General features: G+C 37.2%; 3 protein-coding genes across 3 annotated transcripts; all 3 read right to left on the bottom strand.

The window, feature by feature from the left end:
* Positions 1–4,509: 4,509 nt before the first annotated feature.
* LOC131949784 (caveolin-1-like) lies at positions 4,510–6,618 on the bottom strand. The gene is made up of 2 exons (XM_059311731.1): positions 6,469–6,618; positions 4,510–5,866 (listed from the first exon to the last, which is right to left on the bottom strand). The coding sequence occupies exons 1-2, from the start codon at positions 6,529–6,531 to the stop codon at positions 5,528–5,530; spliced, it is 402 nt and encodes a 133-aa protein (XP_059167714.1). The 5' UTR covers positions 6,532–6,618; the 3' UTR covers positions 4,510–5,527.
* A 2,048-nt stretch (positions 6,619–8,666) lies between these two features.
* On the bottom strand, positions 8,667–11,573 carry LOC131949782 (caveolin-1). Its single transcript, XM_059311730.1, has 2 exons — positions 11,334–11,573; positions 8,667–11,001 (listed from the first exon to the last, which is right to left on the bottom strand). The coding sequence occupies exons 1-2, from the start codon at positions 11,391–11,393 to the stop codon at positions 10,663–10,665; spliced, it is 399 nt and encodes a 132-aa protein (XP_059167713.1). The 5' UTR covers positions 11,394–11,573; the 3' UTR covers positions 8,667–10,662.
* Positions 11,574–13,385: 1,812 nt separating this feature from the next.
* Positions 13,386–15,511, bottom strand: LOC131949781 (caveolin-1). Its single transcript, XM_059311729.1, has 2 exons — positions 15,233–15,511; positions 13,386–14,187 (listed from the first exon to the last, which is right to left on the bottom strand). Exons 1-2 carry the CDS (start codon positions 15,290–15,292, stop codon positions 13,849–13,851), a joined length of 399 nt encoding a protein of 132 aa, XP_059167712.1. The 5' UTR covers positions 15,293–15,511; the 3' UTR covers positions 13,386–13,848.
* Between the last annotated feature and the right edge of the window lie 643 nt (positions 15,512–16,154).

Below are 16,154 nucleotides of genomic sequence, written 5' to 3'. Positions count from 1 at the left end.
CAAAGACAAAATGTTCTTCATACATAAATCAAAATTAAAGATCTAGCTAAATAGCTGATCAATACAATTCTCATTTGCCTAATATTTTCTCGGGAATCTTATTGTTATAAATCTTATCAAACACAATGCAACAGATTGTTCTTTTCCGGGGAAAATCTCGAAAAAAGTTTGAAGGCAGGCTATAAAAGTCATCAGTTTAGTCCTTAGCCCTCACTTGTTTACGGATTTCATATTCTGTTGTGTTAGTTTTTGTGTTTCTTGTTGATCTGTTTTCTGGCTAGTTAATCAGTGTGTTCAGCTTGTTTTTATTTAACCCAAACTCGTTTTTATTTAACCCAAACTTGTTTTTGTTTAACCCAAACTTGTTTTTATTTAACCCAAACTTGCTTTTATTTAACCCAAACTTGTTTTTATTTAACCCAAACTTGTTTTTATTTAACCCAAACTTGTTTTTATTTAACCCAAACTTGTTTTTATTTAACCAAACTTGATTAATGAAGTCGGTTAGAGGATCTGGCTGTGTGACGTCATACTTGCTTATAGGGCAGATTAGGCTTCGGGAAGTCCCGAGTTAGGGTTAGACTTCGGGAGGTTTGGTTAAGTCCCGAGTAAGGGTTAGACTTCGGGAGGTAAAACGTTATATTATTATACGCAACGTGTATTACTAAGTATCGATATTATCAAATTAATCACATTTATAACCAGATATCGATACCGTAGAATCGATCTCCTTTATAATCAGATTTCGTAATCGCCACATTTATAAATAAAACAAATAATAAAAAACAAACTTTATAATAATAATCTTTTATATGAACTGAAAATAAAATAAATAACACAAAATTCCTTTCTTTAGAGATCTCACAAACGATCAATACTTTGTATTAAATAAACAAGTTTGTTTTATTTCTGTTTTTTTTTTTCAATGCATATAAAAAAGCCTATGATTATAAAAGTTTTTTTCACACTATTTGATCCATTTTCCACGTAATTGTCATTCGTACTATATGAAGTTGACACCACAATATTAGGCGAGGACTAAAACCCTATCTTAAACTCTCTTAAAGACAATTCTCTCATCCGTCTGATTTCATGGTTGGCTCTCAGTCCTAACTAATAGTTCACCTTCGACGTATAACCAGATCCCACGTGTAACCAGATCACATATATAACCAGGTTACACATATAACCAGGTTACATGTTTAACCGGGTTACTCGTATAACCAGATCACATGTATAACCAGATCACATGTATAACCAGATCACACGTAAACAGATCACATTTATAACCAGATCACACGTTTAACCAGGTTACACGTTTAACCAGATCACACGTTTACCAGATCACGTATAACCAGATCACACGTATAACCAGGTTACACGTATAACCAGATCACACGTTTAATCAGGTTACACGTATAACCAGATCACACGTTTAATCAGGTTACACGTATAACCAGATCACACGTTAAACCAGATTACATGTATAACCAGGTTACACGTATAACCAGGTTACATTTATAATCAGCTCACATTTATAACCAGATCACATGTATAACCAGGCACGTATATTAAAGCCTAACAGGTAGCCTCAGCATGACGTCACATAACTCTGGAAACTTGACCCCCCCCCCCCCCACACACACACACCGCCCTCTTTAAGCCCTGTAAACCCCACTTTAAGCCTCATAAAATCCTAAAAAAAAAAAAAAAAACTGAAGTCGAATAATAACATTTAAGCAGATGTTAAGACAAACATTCCTTTAGAGGGAATGTGTGTAAAGTAAATATTATTTTCTACAAAGAGTAGAATTAGTATTGTGAATAGATCAGTTAACCGAATATTGAACTCAGCGTACACTGTTGGATAAATGAGGTTATGCGGAGTGTGCTATATTTAGGCTACCTTTAGCCCGTTTCACAAGGCTGTAATCCTTCGGTTCAAATCTATTTTTAGCAACATTAAGGGAGTCTTATCAAATCAATTATAGAAAGAAAAATCTGACATTTTAAGGCAGAGACGCTTAGAATTATGTAAAGACAAACTCGTTAAAGCAGACATTTTAAGACAGTTATGTTAAAAGGAGAATGAATGGACAGGGGCTAAGGCAATCATGCTTTTTGACATATTCGAGTCAAATATTTTACTCTATAACCCCGAACCTAACTATACCGGTAAACATTGGTTAACCCTAGCCAGAACATCTAGCCTTCACCATAAACCTAAACCTGACCACCCTAAGACAGTGTTAAGACAAACTTGTCTCCGCTGTCTCATTAAGATCAGTCTTCTACCAGTCGGGGTTAAAACTGAATGTTTTGCGTTTAATTAAAGATAATTGGGGAAGATACAGTGGCGTAGACAAGGTGGGGGGTTAGGAAGTATAACCCCTCCCATGGACTCACACCCATATATATATATATATATATATATATATATATATATATATATATATATATATATATATATATATATATATATATATGATTTTATACATATGGAAAAATATTTGAACCAAATCCTGGCTACGCCACTGGGAAGATAGACGAGCGTGGTAGAATGGCAATCAAACTCGAGGGAGTTGATGAAGTCATAATTAGGGGCCAGGTGTGCCTTTAACTCGCTACAACCCATTGGTAAGGTTAGAATCTCCAACACAAAAGTTAAAGCAGTACTGCTACATAGCTCAGTGACCCGGAGGGTTACAAAATTTAAACGTCAATAGGCTACAAATCTTCACAACCAAAGGCCCACGACTCATCCTCAAAACAAGACGGCTGGAAAGAATCGCATGTGAACATGTATGGCAGCATCCTGTATCATTGTGTGGAGTAGGTTGGGTACACACTGGGGAAAGCTGAAGAAAACATAACCAAACTAGCACTGGACATGGTCAAGGAAAGTGGCCAGACCAAGAGCATCCTGGGGAGGACTATAAAAAGTGAAGCAAATGATGCCGGAATTACATGGGCCCAGCTAAAGAGATGCCTCGACCAGAGTTTGTTGGCAAAGTGTAGTTACAAAGGCATTACATTAAAAGATGTAGTAGAGGGGGGACAAGACATTAAAGAGACGATAAGTCCCACCATTTTCTGTTATGTTTTAATGATTAGAAGAACAGATTTTAAACATATCAACCCCCATCCCCATGTTCTCAGCTAACAAAAGTATTTTCTTCGAGTTTTACAATGTTCTTTCCTTGTCAAAGATAATATGTTCTAATAGGTAGACAACAATCAGAGTTAGCCAGCCATTAGAGGTATCCAGCCAAAGGTGCAGTGGTGGAACTAGGATAGCCCCGGGCTATCATGTGAGCGCTAGGGTGCATACGTTTATTTTAAAGAGTGCGATAGGCTATCGATAAAAAAGGTTATTATAGTTGTTCGCTAAATCAAATCCAGTGCGTCCTCTGGCACCCAGACAGGGTGCTATTTGGCGCCCGGGGCCTTCCCATTAGCGCTACGGCGTCTACTTTCGTTTTAGTGAATGCAGTAGACTATGGATAAGTTGGCGATTATATTAATTTAGTATGCTGAATTTAGTGGGTCTGCCGGCGCTCCGACAGAGTGCGATCTGGCGCCCCGGGCTATACTGTGTGCACTATGTGTTTATGTTTATGTTCGCTTTTAATTTTGCTTTATTTTCTGCATTAATGTTTGCGTTTATTGCGTTTAGGTTTGAATTTGTTTTTGTATTTGTGTTTGCGTTTGTGTTTATGTTTGCGTCTGTGTTTCCATTTTGCTTTTGTGTTTAAATTTTGTTTTTATGTCTGCGTTTAATATTTTGTATTATTTTCTACGTTGCTGTTTGCATTTGCGGTTATGTTTACGTTTGCGTTTATTTTGGCGTACATTTTTCCATTTATGTTTGCGTTTATGGTTATTTTTGCTATTGAGTTTAAATAAATTTCTTTTATAGCTATTTTATGTTTCAACATGCCTTATTTTAATAATACTTAAGAGAAGAAAATGCTTTTAAAAATATGCTTAGAACAAAATTATTTAAATTAGCTTTATAGTCACCATTATTAGACTATTTAAAAAGGAGTAAAAAGACATGGCATAGGTTTGAAGGTTTGCGTATCCACCAGAGGTAGCCATCCACCAAAGGTAACCATCCACCAGAGGTGCCATCCACCAGAGGTGCCATCCACCAGAGGTGCCATCCACCAGAGGTGCCATCCACCAGAGGTGCCATCCACCAGAGGTGCAATCCACCAGAGGTAGCCATCCATCAGGGTAGCCATCCACCAGAGCTAGCCAGCCACATGTGGCAGTCACCATCAACTTCAAGTTAGGGAATTTCCACTAAGCCCACCACCAAACACCACCGCCAACAACAAAGGCCAACCACAATCTCCACCACAACTATCACCACCACCACCAACAACAACAAACTCCAACCACAATTACATAGCCAGCACACTAAGCAGAACGTATTACATTTTGTCGAAGTTAAAAAAAAATTAATTAACGATTATTTGTTTATAAAATTAAAAGAAACTCGCATACATTTAAATACTTTTATTAAAACGTGTATGAAAATTTAGTTCCAAACTTTCATTTTTATACAAGAACCAAAACTTGCGTGTCAGTCTCACAGGGACCTGAAGGCATGTCAATACTGATCAAGTCAATCGTTAGTTGTTTTTTTTTCAACAGTTTATGTACACCAACACAACTCACACTCTCGCTCACACGTCGTATGTCATACAAACTCTCAAAACATCCAACGCTTAATTGTTCCCAACATTATCCGATGAATAGAACATCTAATACATTAAAAAATAAATCTTAAAAAATACAAACTATCGTTTGTTATGAGATCTATAAATATACTTTGTCTAAAGTATCTACTATTATTATTCAATGTATAATGTAGCGTTACTTTATGCCAAAAGTAGGTAAATAAATACATAAAAATATTTTTTTTTTAATTTAAAAAACGAGCCAACTAAAGAAGTAGCTTGTAATAATTATTTAATTTTTTTCTCTTGCTGCATTTGCCAAAACGTGATAATTAATGTTAGAGTAAAAAAAGTCAATGTTTTTTTTATCTGTGCCTGCCGAGAGGAATATTCGATTTATATCAGCAGTTATTTAAAATGATTTACAATTGGACACACATCTTTAAACAAATTTACAATAATGAATGTTTAGAGTGAGCAACTTGAAGGTGTGTGCAAACATAACATAGTAGGTATCACAGGTAGCCTCACTAACTGGACACAGCACTATAGTACTCATTGGTCAGTGATAAACAGCATTGTGGCACTGTGCTGGTCAGTCTTAGACAGCATGTATGCCGTTGGACTGGTGCTAATTGCTGATCTAGATCTTCACATAAAAATAGTTGAATTTTTAAAACTGTTAGCAGATGTATTCAGTGAGTCCAAATTACAGGAGGCAAATGGTTCGAAAACAACGAAATACGAGTGTTTGATGACGGAAGGCGGTGTGGTCTGGGTACTATAGTGCTGTGTCCTTGTCTTCCTAGCTCAACAAAGTGCTTGTGTTTGTTTGGGGTTTATCCCGTGTAGTTGGTGACCCGGATGTTGCTAAACAGGAAGCTGTAGGCCTCACATAGCGGTTGGAGGTAACATTGTAGACAGGTGCCATAGAACTTCTGCAGACAGCCGCAGTTGATCATGTAGGCCCTCATGCAGGGGGTGACGTACCACACGTGCCAGAAGGTGATGTAGGCGAACTCACATCCCCAGCAGATGGCAAGCGGGATGCCACAGATAAGGGTCAGGAACTTGTAGCAGCAGCCTTTACAGCAGTTGAAGCACTTGTAGGAGTTTTTCCAGACACATTTCATGGAGTGGGCGCCCTCTGGTTCACCGATAACCTCCTCAAACAGCACCTGCAATGTCATGATATACCAAGTTAATGTATGTACACAACATAATAAACAACACACACACGCACACTCGTAAATACACATAAAGAAAGGTGCTTATAAAAATGTTACTGCATCTCTTTTCAAACGTCCATTGTAAAATATTAAACTGATCCTTGTAACGTTAGTAAGAGTTTTAAGATTTTCAAAACGTTTTGTTAATTTAGGGCACCATTATCTTGAGATCAGATTTGGCTTATTTTTATTTCTATATAGACCATAGAGCGAATAGACATTAACCGTCCAAGTGGATCGTTGATGAATGAGTTAGGACTGAAGGTATTAAACTATAACAATAATTTTTTTCTTGAAAATCACTTCCTCTCCCCTCCCTCCCACTAAACACAACTTGTGTTATCTTACTTTGCTTTAAGAAATACAAAATTGTTTGCACCTAAGAACATGCATTCCAAAAAGTACCCCAATATATCCCTAAACACCCGAAAAATACACAAAGTTCCCTAAAGTACTTTCAAATACCGAAAATTACGCAAAGACGCCAAAATTCACCAAGAAAATCCAAGAAGTACCACACACACACAAAATGCGAAAACCCTGGCACCTACCCTGACGTGGTCATTGAGGTTGTTTGGGTCCCTGTTGACCATATCCAAATCGCTGGACGACATGTTGCTGGACTGAGCTGACTTGACCACGAACGATGCTGCACCAGGCTCTGCGTGGCGTCACAGCTGGACCGTGGTTTTATACCAGCTGCCCCTAACGACTGATGTCGCTGGTCACTATGTCAACAGGACAACAGAGCCGCTACAAAAATCTATTCTTCGTCCTCCATCTCAACCACTGTCTGACGTCACGTGATGTAAGCCAAGCATCCCTCATCATCCAACCCCCATCACGACACCCTTCACCCCACCCCATCACACGCTACCTCAATAAGCTTCACTTTCTATCACCTCACACTCCATTACTCAGCCCCCACCCCACCCTTCCCATCCATGCCATTCACCCCCCGCCTCCATATCCAGATAATCTCCCCTCTAGCGATCTGATCAAAGAATCGATCCTGCAACGATTGATCTGATCACTTCCTCTGGCAGCAGACTGACACGGTCAGAAACTGGGACACACTGCAACTCACTACGTGCATACGAACAAAAAAAGTGACCAATCAGGTCGCTTTACTGGTGGCATAAATTATGAAAAATTGGTGCGTTACGTTCCTTGAAACACGTATCCTTGCTGTAGACCTCCGGAGTTACTAGCCTTGCATCGATAAAACCGCCATCTTGGTTTACGATAGCAACATGTTTCCGGCCAGCAGACTTAATAAACAGAAACAGCTGGACTTGTCTGATTGGCTGAAGTCAGAGGTGTGTGTAGCGAACCTGGTTTCTTTGGTGCAAAGTGGGCATATTGGGGAGAAATGAAGAGGGGAAATGATAAGGAGAAATGTTGAGGAGAAACGATGAAAAGAAATAATGAGGATAATTGATGCTATGTTAACGCTGGTTTCTATTTTACAAACTTGTATTTAATTCGCAACGCCTGTTTGTGGGCTTGTGGCAAATCTTGTATCTCGTCGAGATTTACAAAAATCTCGATTTTTTTTTGCACGATGACAAGACTTTCTCTATACTTCGTATATACGAGAAAGTAAAAATGGATTAAAAATATTGTCTATATCCCGAGTTACCATCCCCCATAGTGTTATATAAGAATATTCGAGAAAGTTTATTGGAGATCACTCCTGGTTTATTATCGTTGACTTCATACATTAAGAACCATTTAAAAAGTAGGCCTATAAAATAAACTAATATAAAAAAAATCCCTTATAACAACAAGCACTGAAAATCTATCTTTATACTACTAAAACACAACTTTGTTTTCATGTTTGAATATTTATTTGTTTTTTTTTTTTGTTTGTCTGATTGGCTACTGGAGAGAATCTGCACTATGTGTAGAGCTGTAAAATAGTATGTAGGTAGAGAACAATTTTTGTTTATAAAAATTATAAAAGTTTAAAACATTGGGTTTACTTTGAGGGAATAGTGACGTCACATGATTTGTTTACTTTTCAGTACAATAAATGGTGGCTTCAATACAATATTTCGTGGCCAAGTTTTACCACAAAAAACCTCAGTGATGTCACCAGTCTAGACAGCTAAGTTGTTAGTGTAATAGGCTTTCATGCGGGTGGCACTGTTCTAGACATATCACGTCAATGTTAATTTTTTTTTTCATTTTTTTTAGATGTGAATGATAAATTTGACTATCTGAACTTGGCGAGTAGAGTTCATCTGTTTCTTTGTCCTAAGCATATGAAGGGATAGTGTGGTCAAGGACATGCTCGGCCGGAATCGTTTTTTTTTAAACGATAAAAACATGTCTGATACTTGGCGTGACATAGGGCAGTTAAAGTTGAGTTAAGTAGGTCACCTGTGACGTCATATATAAAGGGATAGTGTGGTCAGACCTATGCTCAGCCGAAATCGGTGTTTTTTAAAGATAAAAAACGTCTTTTTGAATGTGGGGTCTGGTTATTTTGTGATGATAAGTGACAGACGTGATGTCATTTATGGATGACCCCCAAAACCCACAATGATCCAAGGAATAACCGGGTAGTCTAGTATTCTACTGAAACTCAAGTTTGTTTATGTTTGAATTTATTTTTGTTTTGTTTTTTTGTCCGTTTGGTTACAGGAGAGAATCTGCACTATGTGTAGAGATGTAAAATAGAATTTAGGTAGAGAACAATTTTCTTTTTTAAACAGACTGTTAATCACAAATTAATTAAAAGACGTTAATTACTTTATTGATTTATTCATTGATAGATTAACCACATTCATTGTAAAAGTTCAGAACAATTATTTTATAGTGACGTCACATGATTTATTTACTTTTTACAACAATAACGGCGGCTTCCATACAAAATTTTGTTTCCCATTCAAAAGTATAACACATTATATAGCTAATTTTCTGTCCGCTATATCTTTAACGATACGTCCGTTTGCTATTTTAATTATGTTTCAACACTTATATCAATTTTCAGCAGTCCTTTTCATTTAAGTATACAATAAATTTCTCTAGATCTAGAATCTAAAGATCAGCTGTCTAAGGAAGTTATTTATAGATCTAGAATCTAGGTCAAACGAAAATTAATTAGTTAAAAATAAAAAAAAAACATTTTAAAATCAGAATAAATTTTTGAGTTTCTATATTAAACTATTTTAGTCCTTATATATTTGATATAAATCTTTGCTTTTTAGCTTCACGGATCATCTAATTCAAGAATGCAAGGTACTAGATCTAGATCTAGCAAGAGTTACGGCAAAAACTAGACTTAACCAAACCAGTCGTAGAATCTAGATAATTCTATCTATTTCTAGATAATAATGAGTTTTAGACCATTATTTTATATAAATCTTTGTTTGTCTATGGAATTGGCTAATTTAAAATGCATTTAGTTTGAAAGATACTAGATCTAGGTTTTACTGTAATAGGCTTCATGTAAATGTTAAAATTCAATTTAAAAATTCATTTTTTTTTATAGATGTGAATGATAAAGTTGCCTATCAGAACTTGGCAGGTGAAGTAGAGTTCACCTGTTTCTTTGTCCTCATGATAGTGTGGTCAGAGTCATGCTCGGCCGGAATCTATTTTTTAAACGATAAAACATGTTGTCTGAGACATTGTTATCAGACCCATGCTCACCCGAAAACTGTTTTTTCAAAGACAAAAACATGTCTGAGTTGGGAGGACACTGGTAAGGTGAAGTAGAGTTGACCTGTTTTTGTGACCTCAACATATGAAGAGATTGTGTTGTCAGATCCATGCTCAGCCAAAATCGATGTTTTTAAAAGACAAAAACGTCTGAGGTGTGACGTCTTTTTTAATGTGGGGTCTGTTTTTTTTTTTTGTTGTGACGATAAGTGACAGACGTGGTGTTTTTCGTGGATGACCCCCGAAACCCACAGTTATCCAAGGGATGACGTGTAGTCTAGTAAGAAAATAAAACCAATCTGCTTTCTTTCATAAACACTATGGTCGCTGAAATATGTAAACGATCTCATGAGTAATTTTGGTTGGGAGTTCCGTGGGTTTGGTAAAGGGAGTGGATTGGAATAGGTAATGGGTATGGTAAGAGAGTGAAGAAAGCTGGTAAGGAGAGGGGAGTGGGATTGGTAAGGGGATATGTAAGATGACTATTACATTTATGATGACTGAAATTTGCCATGGTAACAATTTTGAAAAAAAATATTGTATTTATAAAACTTTCCTTTATTTTAAACAGTGGATGTAGCCCAAACTACATTTTACAGAAATCATCAAAGAAAGGTAAATTATTTAATTGTGTTGTCAGATTGTTGACAATTAGCATTTAAAATCACAAGTATGTAACTGGTTGTTACAAAAGGTGTAGAAAGGTGCAATTTGTGTATAGATAAAATAAATGTGTAGGACTCACTGAAAAAATATAATACTTCATATCACAGATTTATAAAATTTCTCATCAGTTAATGAACATTTTGTAACGTTGTACTTAGATAGCAACATGTAGAAAAAAATCTATATCACAGATGTCGTTTTGAGATTATATTAAATATCTATCACAGGTCTGGGCGTGTGGTCACGTCCAATGTTTCAGAAAACGGTGATGGTGTCGTGAAAGTTCTTTCTATAATTTGTTCTAATTTGTGAAGATTTTAGTTCATTGTTTGTAGTTTCTGCTGATGTCGTAAAATCAAATTTTGCCAAGTGAAACAATGATGTGAATAATCCTTAAACGATCCGAACGATTATCCTGAGTAGTTGGTGACCCGGATGTTGCTAAACAGGAAACTGTAGGCCTCACATAGCGGCTGGAGGTAACATTGTAGACAGGTGCCGTAGAACTTCTGCATGCAGCCGCAGTTGATCATGTAGGCCCTCATACAGGGGGTGACGTACCACACGTGCCAGAAGGTGATGTAGGCGAACTCACATCCCCAGCACAAAGCCAAGGGAATACCACACAGCAGGGTCAGTAACTTGTAGCAGCAGCCTTTACAGCATTCGAAGCACTTATAGGCACAGCTCCAGACACATTTGATGGAGTGGGCACCGTCAGGCTCTCCCAGAACTTCTTCAAACATAACCTGAAATGGCAAGATTATAATAATATTAACTCTAGCGTGGTCATTTTGTAAACAGACAACGTACAAACATAGTTAAACACGAAACAATAATTGTTGAACTTTATAACAAAAAGTTATAGAACATGAAAAAAAATTAATCAAGAGTTGTAGGATAGAAGCCAATAGTTTAACACTTAAAAATATTTAACTGGATACTCTAGCACTTATATTTTTTTTTAAATTCCAAGTTTTAACATTTCAATATTTAAACGAAAATTAAAGCGTAAACTACTAACTCTTATAAACATAAAACGCTCCACATATCGTGTACATGTTAACAAGATTGTACTTACCCTGACATGGTCGTTCAAATTGTTGGGGTCCCTGTTGACAAAGTCGATTTCCTTGCCCATCTTGTCAGGTGCTGGACTGGTGAGAGTGTGTAGACAACTGGATGGATCACCTCCAACTGCTCAAGTCAGACTGAACCGTCACCAGAGATTTGGCTTATATTAACTGACTGCTTAGTGACGACGTGGGATCCAGATGTTGTTGGCACAAATCCGTTGTTAAGATCTTCAACATTTGTGGGGCCCTTGGTACTGGTTTATGGTGTCACTATCTAAACAATACTTGAGCAATACAGTGAAAGCCGGTCATGTGACTTGAAGGGGGGGGGGGGAATTGAGTGAACCAACAAGGACTTGAGTGGCGCACCATACCGTTTACATTAGACCAACAAAGACGTCAACACAAAACACACAGTTTACATTAGATGATCAAAGATTTAAATAACAGTTGGTCAAAGTTTCAGATTCCTGCGTCTGGCAATGTAACCTACACCAATATGCTGATGTAATCGTCCGAGTAAAACTGTAGCCTGCAGTCTATGAATTCTCTTACATGTGCCGGTCAGTCTGACGTCACTCTGGTCAAGAGATCAATATTGTATGTGCACATTTTGTGCTGAAACTTTAGGGAGGTTCCGCCTTTGGTATCAGATCTCATCCAAACTTCAGACCGGGCATCCTACTGGTCAGTTCGACCAATCACCTCGCGTCTGTCTGAGAGACTGAACATGAGGGAGTGTGTGCCGGGTCTAGTGGGGTTCATCTTTAAGGAGAGAGACGACAGTCTTCAAAAAATACAGATACTTAAGTCACTGTTCACCAGGGACAACAGAATAAGAAAATTTGCAATTCATATCTGTTCTTCGGGATTTTTGCGTAGGTGTTTATATTTGTGGGAGTGTGTTTATATATGTGAGCGAAAGTAATTGCAAGCGTGTGTTTATGTATGTGGTATAAGTGTTCAAAAAATCTGTGTGTTTTAACCCTCGTCCTATACAAGATATCAAACTTACATAGGCTCGTGGTGCTCACCAGAGTGCCTTAGACTTGCTTAGCTTTTCTTTATATTTCTTTCTACCATTGGCACACAATGTTTTTGACTCTTCAGCAGTTTGTGTCGTTGTTTTAGTTTTTTAAGTAAAATTTGTTTAAAAAATAGTGATCTAAATAATATTGACACGTTTAGAATACCATATTTTAAAAAAACCCAGTAAAATTAATACAGTACAAAGGCAGTTAGATTATCATATTCACAAAACACGGAAAGCTAGGGTATTACAAAGGCACTTAGTCTGTCATATTTACAACGTTTTATCTTATCAGCGATACCACCCGGCAAGTCATTGTTAGTACCTGTCGGTATCGATATCTCCTTATCTTGGGTATTTGCTTTAACCCGGTTGGTTTTATCGAATAATAATATTTAATGTATTTGTTCAAGATTCGGTGACTGGAAAATAGCCGACGTCAGAGAGTTGGTTTACTCTACTTCTCAAAGACAACCTGAAGTGGCATCGGTCACGGCTGACTGGTTTTTCTTTCAGCTTTACAGGAAGACATTAAAAGATTAGAGGCGTTGAAGGTATTCTGGTTTCAGGCAAACACTGGGAGGTAATACACGTGTACCGACCCCCTCCCACCACTACATCACATCTATGACTGCCCCACCCATGCCAGTTAGAGGACGCTAAACTTTATGTCTACTTTTTAAAGTTGTGTCTACAGTTTAACTTGTTCTAGGTCTACAGTTAAAGTAGATCTATGTCTAAAGCTGAAGTAGATCTAAGTCTAAAGAAGATGTAGGTTAAAGTTGACGAAGGTCAAGGTTAAAGCTGAAGAAGGTCAACAAATTGTTTCCATAATTCAAGTTCTTCAAACAAAAGACAAACAATATTTTCATTTCAAAAAATTTAATACACCACACGATCTAGGTTGCTGGTCCAGACTGTTCCAAGTCTAATGGCAAACCAACGCATTTACACCTTAATGTGTGTTTCTGCTACTTGATATTATAAAAAGGTAACAACCACATACAAAATAAGTAAAACTACTTCAATTCTTGTAAATAATTTATTCAAACCAATCAACAAGTTACACATTTCAAACAATTGAAAAGTTACAATGAGAAAACGAAAGTACATTGTTTTTAAATTGTGTAATCAAATGTTGATTTTTAAAAAATAATTGGTTTAAAATCTAGTTTTGACAAACAATATCACAGATACATAAATATGTTTATATATTGTCTCTGTTTTACCACAGAGTATAATATCACAGGCGAGTGACTGTTGTTACAATATCCTTGGAAGACCTGATAAGTCAGACTAATGCCAAAATATATCCTTAAAATGGTCGAAAGATTAATAGTCTTTTGAAAAATTACCATTTCAGTGTTGTTTTATAACGATTTTTAAAAAGCTTTTGAGCTTCTGTATTGAAGGAGATGACACCTAGGTACTTGTAATCACGAAAATACAGCCGACTTCAAAAGACGAGCTGTCTGGCGAGTGAGCTAAAATTAGCCCGAGTAGTTGGTGACCCGGATGTTGCTGAAGAAGTAGCTGTACGCCTCACAGAGAGGCTGGAGGTAACATTGTAGACAGGTGCCATAGAACTTCTGCATGCAGCCGCAGTTGATCATGTACAATCTCATGCAGGGGGTGACGTACCACACGTGCCAGAAGGTGATGTAGGCGAACTCACATCCCCAGCACAAAGCCAAGGGAATACCACACAACAGGGTAAGCAGCTTGTAGCAGCAGCCTTTACAGCAGTTGAAGCATTTATAGGCACAGTTCCAGACACATTTGATGGAGTGGGCACCGTCAGGCTCACCCAGAACTTCATCGAACAAAACCTGAAACAACAGGACAATGGTTAATGGCGATGCGAAGTTTTTCTATTTTTACAAGCTTTTATTTAACTCACTTCCTCGTCAGTCTGTCGTCAGTCGTCAGTCTGTCTAGACGGAAACGCAGGAGTGAAAATTCGGACAGTTCTACTTGACCGACACGATTCACAGTTGGCACGTGGGTCAAGACATGAAGACAATGCAATCTGAAACTAAATTTGACTTAATTGGATGCCTAATTGATTTTTTATGAATTAATTAAAATTTGGACCGAATTAGTAGGCATGTCTAGCCAACCACACCACACGCGTCATCAATAGCTGCGCCATCACGACCACGTAATGGCTGCGTTCAAAAACCATTGCGCGCCTACTGAACGTGATATTCAGTAGGCGCGCAATGGTTTTTAGTCATGTAACTCTATTGTAGATAAAACATGTAAAGTACTGAAAAAAAAAATTCATAAAAAACGTTTTAATAACAAGCTTTTATGTAATGATGCACTAAAAAGTAGAAAATAAATTATAGACTACTATTTAAATAACTATAAAGAAAAGCGTGGGTGTCTTCCATAACATTAGTAAAGGTATCCAATAGATACTAAAGTGACCCACGCTTTTCTTTATAGTTATTTAAATAGTAGTCTATAATTTATTTTCTACTTTTTAGTGCATCATTACATAAAAGCTTGTTATTAAAACGTTTTTTATGAATTTTTTCTTAATCTCTAAAACGCCAAGTAACTCAAGACATTTGCACATGTAGCAGAAGTAGGTGTGGCACATACTTGACATTGACTTGCACATTTAACCGGAAGTTAATGAAATGTGCTAGACAGAGAAATGTTCTTGAACTCCACAAATTAAACAGAATCCCAATCAACTTGTTAAACAAAGTGAAAATAAAACTTTCACCTTATCAGTTGATAGTCGATGTAAACCTTTATTGGCAAACATTCAATTAAACCTCGAAACATAAGACAAAAGTTAAAACAGAACGTCCACAACGACAAACTCTGCTATAAATTAATAAATTAACAAAAAGTACTCACTCTGACGTGGTCGTTAAGACCGTTGGGGTCCCTGTTGACAAAGTCGATTTCTTTGCCCATCTTGTCAGGTGCTGGACTGGTGAGAATGTGTAGACAACTGGATGGATCACCTCCAACTGCTCAAGTCAGACTGAACCGTCACCAGAGATTTGGCTTAAATCAACTAGAGACCTGGTGATGACGTTGTTAGGGATCTGACGTGTTTTCCCCTCACAACATCAAAAACTCAGGCTTACAATTTCACTGGCTGAAAGAAAAACTCCCCTATTGAAAGGGAAAACTGTAAGGAGTGCTCTGAAAAGCGACACCGCTTCACTCAGTACACAAAAGTTTCACAAAACTCCTAAAGCTCGATATTTGATTGACAGGTGGGGGGGGGGGGGGGGATTGCTCTCAGACGGTTATTGTTCATTAAGCTGGGTGCTCTAAGGATAAATGTAATAACTCCTCCCCTTGCTCAATTTACCCTCCCCCTCGCCCCTCGTTTTCATCCTTGCTAATACCTGACGAAAACCAGTGGTTAAATAAACCGGGAGTGATCTCCCCTAAACTTTCTCGAATATTCTTACATAAAACAACAGGGGATGGGAACTCGGGATATAGTTATGGTTTTTAATCCATTTTAAATACTTAAACTTTTTAAAATAGAATAGAATCTCATAGAAAAATGAATTGCGCACCAAGCGAACGCCAAATAAAGATGTTTATAATAGTGCGCAATATTATTAGTACTTTATAAATTTACAAGCGTTTTTTGAGAAATCGGAAATAGCGTAAATTAGTACTTCTGGTCAACGAAAACTACTCAAAGTTTGACAGAAGGTAGAGAACTAGATCTTTTACTTACATGTGAAATTTCATTTATCTATCTGAAATAGTACTCAAGTTATAAGCTTTTGAAAAATTCAAAGTAGAAAAAGTA

Source organism: Physella acuta, unplaced genomic scaffold (genome assembly GCF_028476545.2).
Source record: "Physella acuta isolate Inbredline_101_S28 unplaced genomic scaffold, ASM2847654v3 ptg000714l, whole genome shotgun sequence".
NCBI classification, from domain to species: Eukaryota; Metazoa; Mollusca; class Gastropoda; family Physidae; genus Physella; species Physella acuta.
This window is presented reverse-complemented; position numbering and strand designations above follow the sequence as displayed.

Excerpts from the sequence above, each read along its gene's own strand:
- LOC131949781 (XM_059311729.1), bottom strand. The coding sequence starts at position 15,292 with ATGGGCAAAGAAATCGACTTTGTCAACAGGGACCCCAACGGTCTTAAC. Across the intron at positions 14,188-15,232 it reads GTCTTAACGACCACGTCAGA|GTTTTGTTCGATGAAGTTCT; the intron begins GTGAGTACTTTT and ends CTGTTGTTTCAG.
- LOC131949784 (XM_059311731.1), bottom strand. The coding sequence starts at position 6,531 with ATGTCGTCCAGCGATTTGGATATGGTCAACAGGGACCCAAACAACCTC. Across the intron at positions 5,867-6,468 it reads ACCTCAATGACCACGTCAGG|GTGCTGTTTGAGGAGGTTAT; the intron begins GTAGGTGCCAGG and ends ATGACATTGCAG.
- LOC131949782 (XM_059311730.1), bottom strand. The coding sequence starts at position 11,393 with ATGGGCAAGGAAATCGACTTTGTCAACAGGGACCCCAACAATTTGAAC. Across the intron at positions 11,002-11,333 it reads ATTTGAACGACCATGTCAGG|GTTATGTTTGAAGAAGTTCT; the intron begins GTAAGTACAATC and ends TTGCCATTTCAG.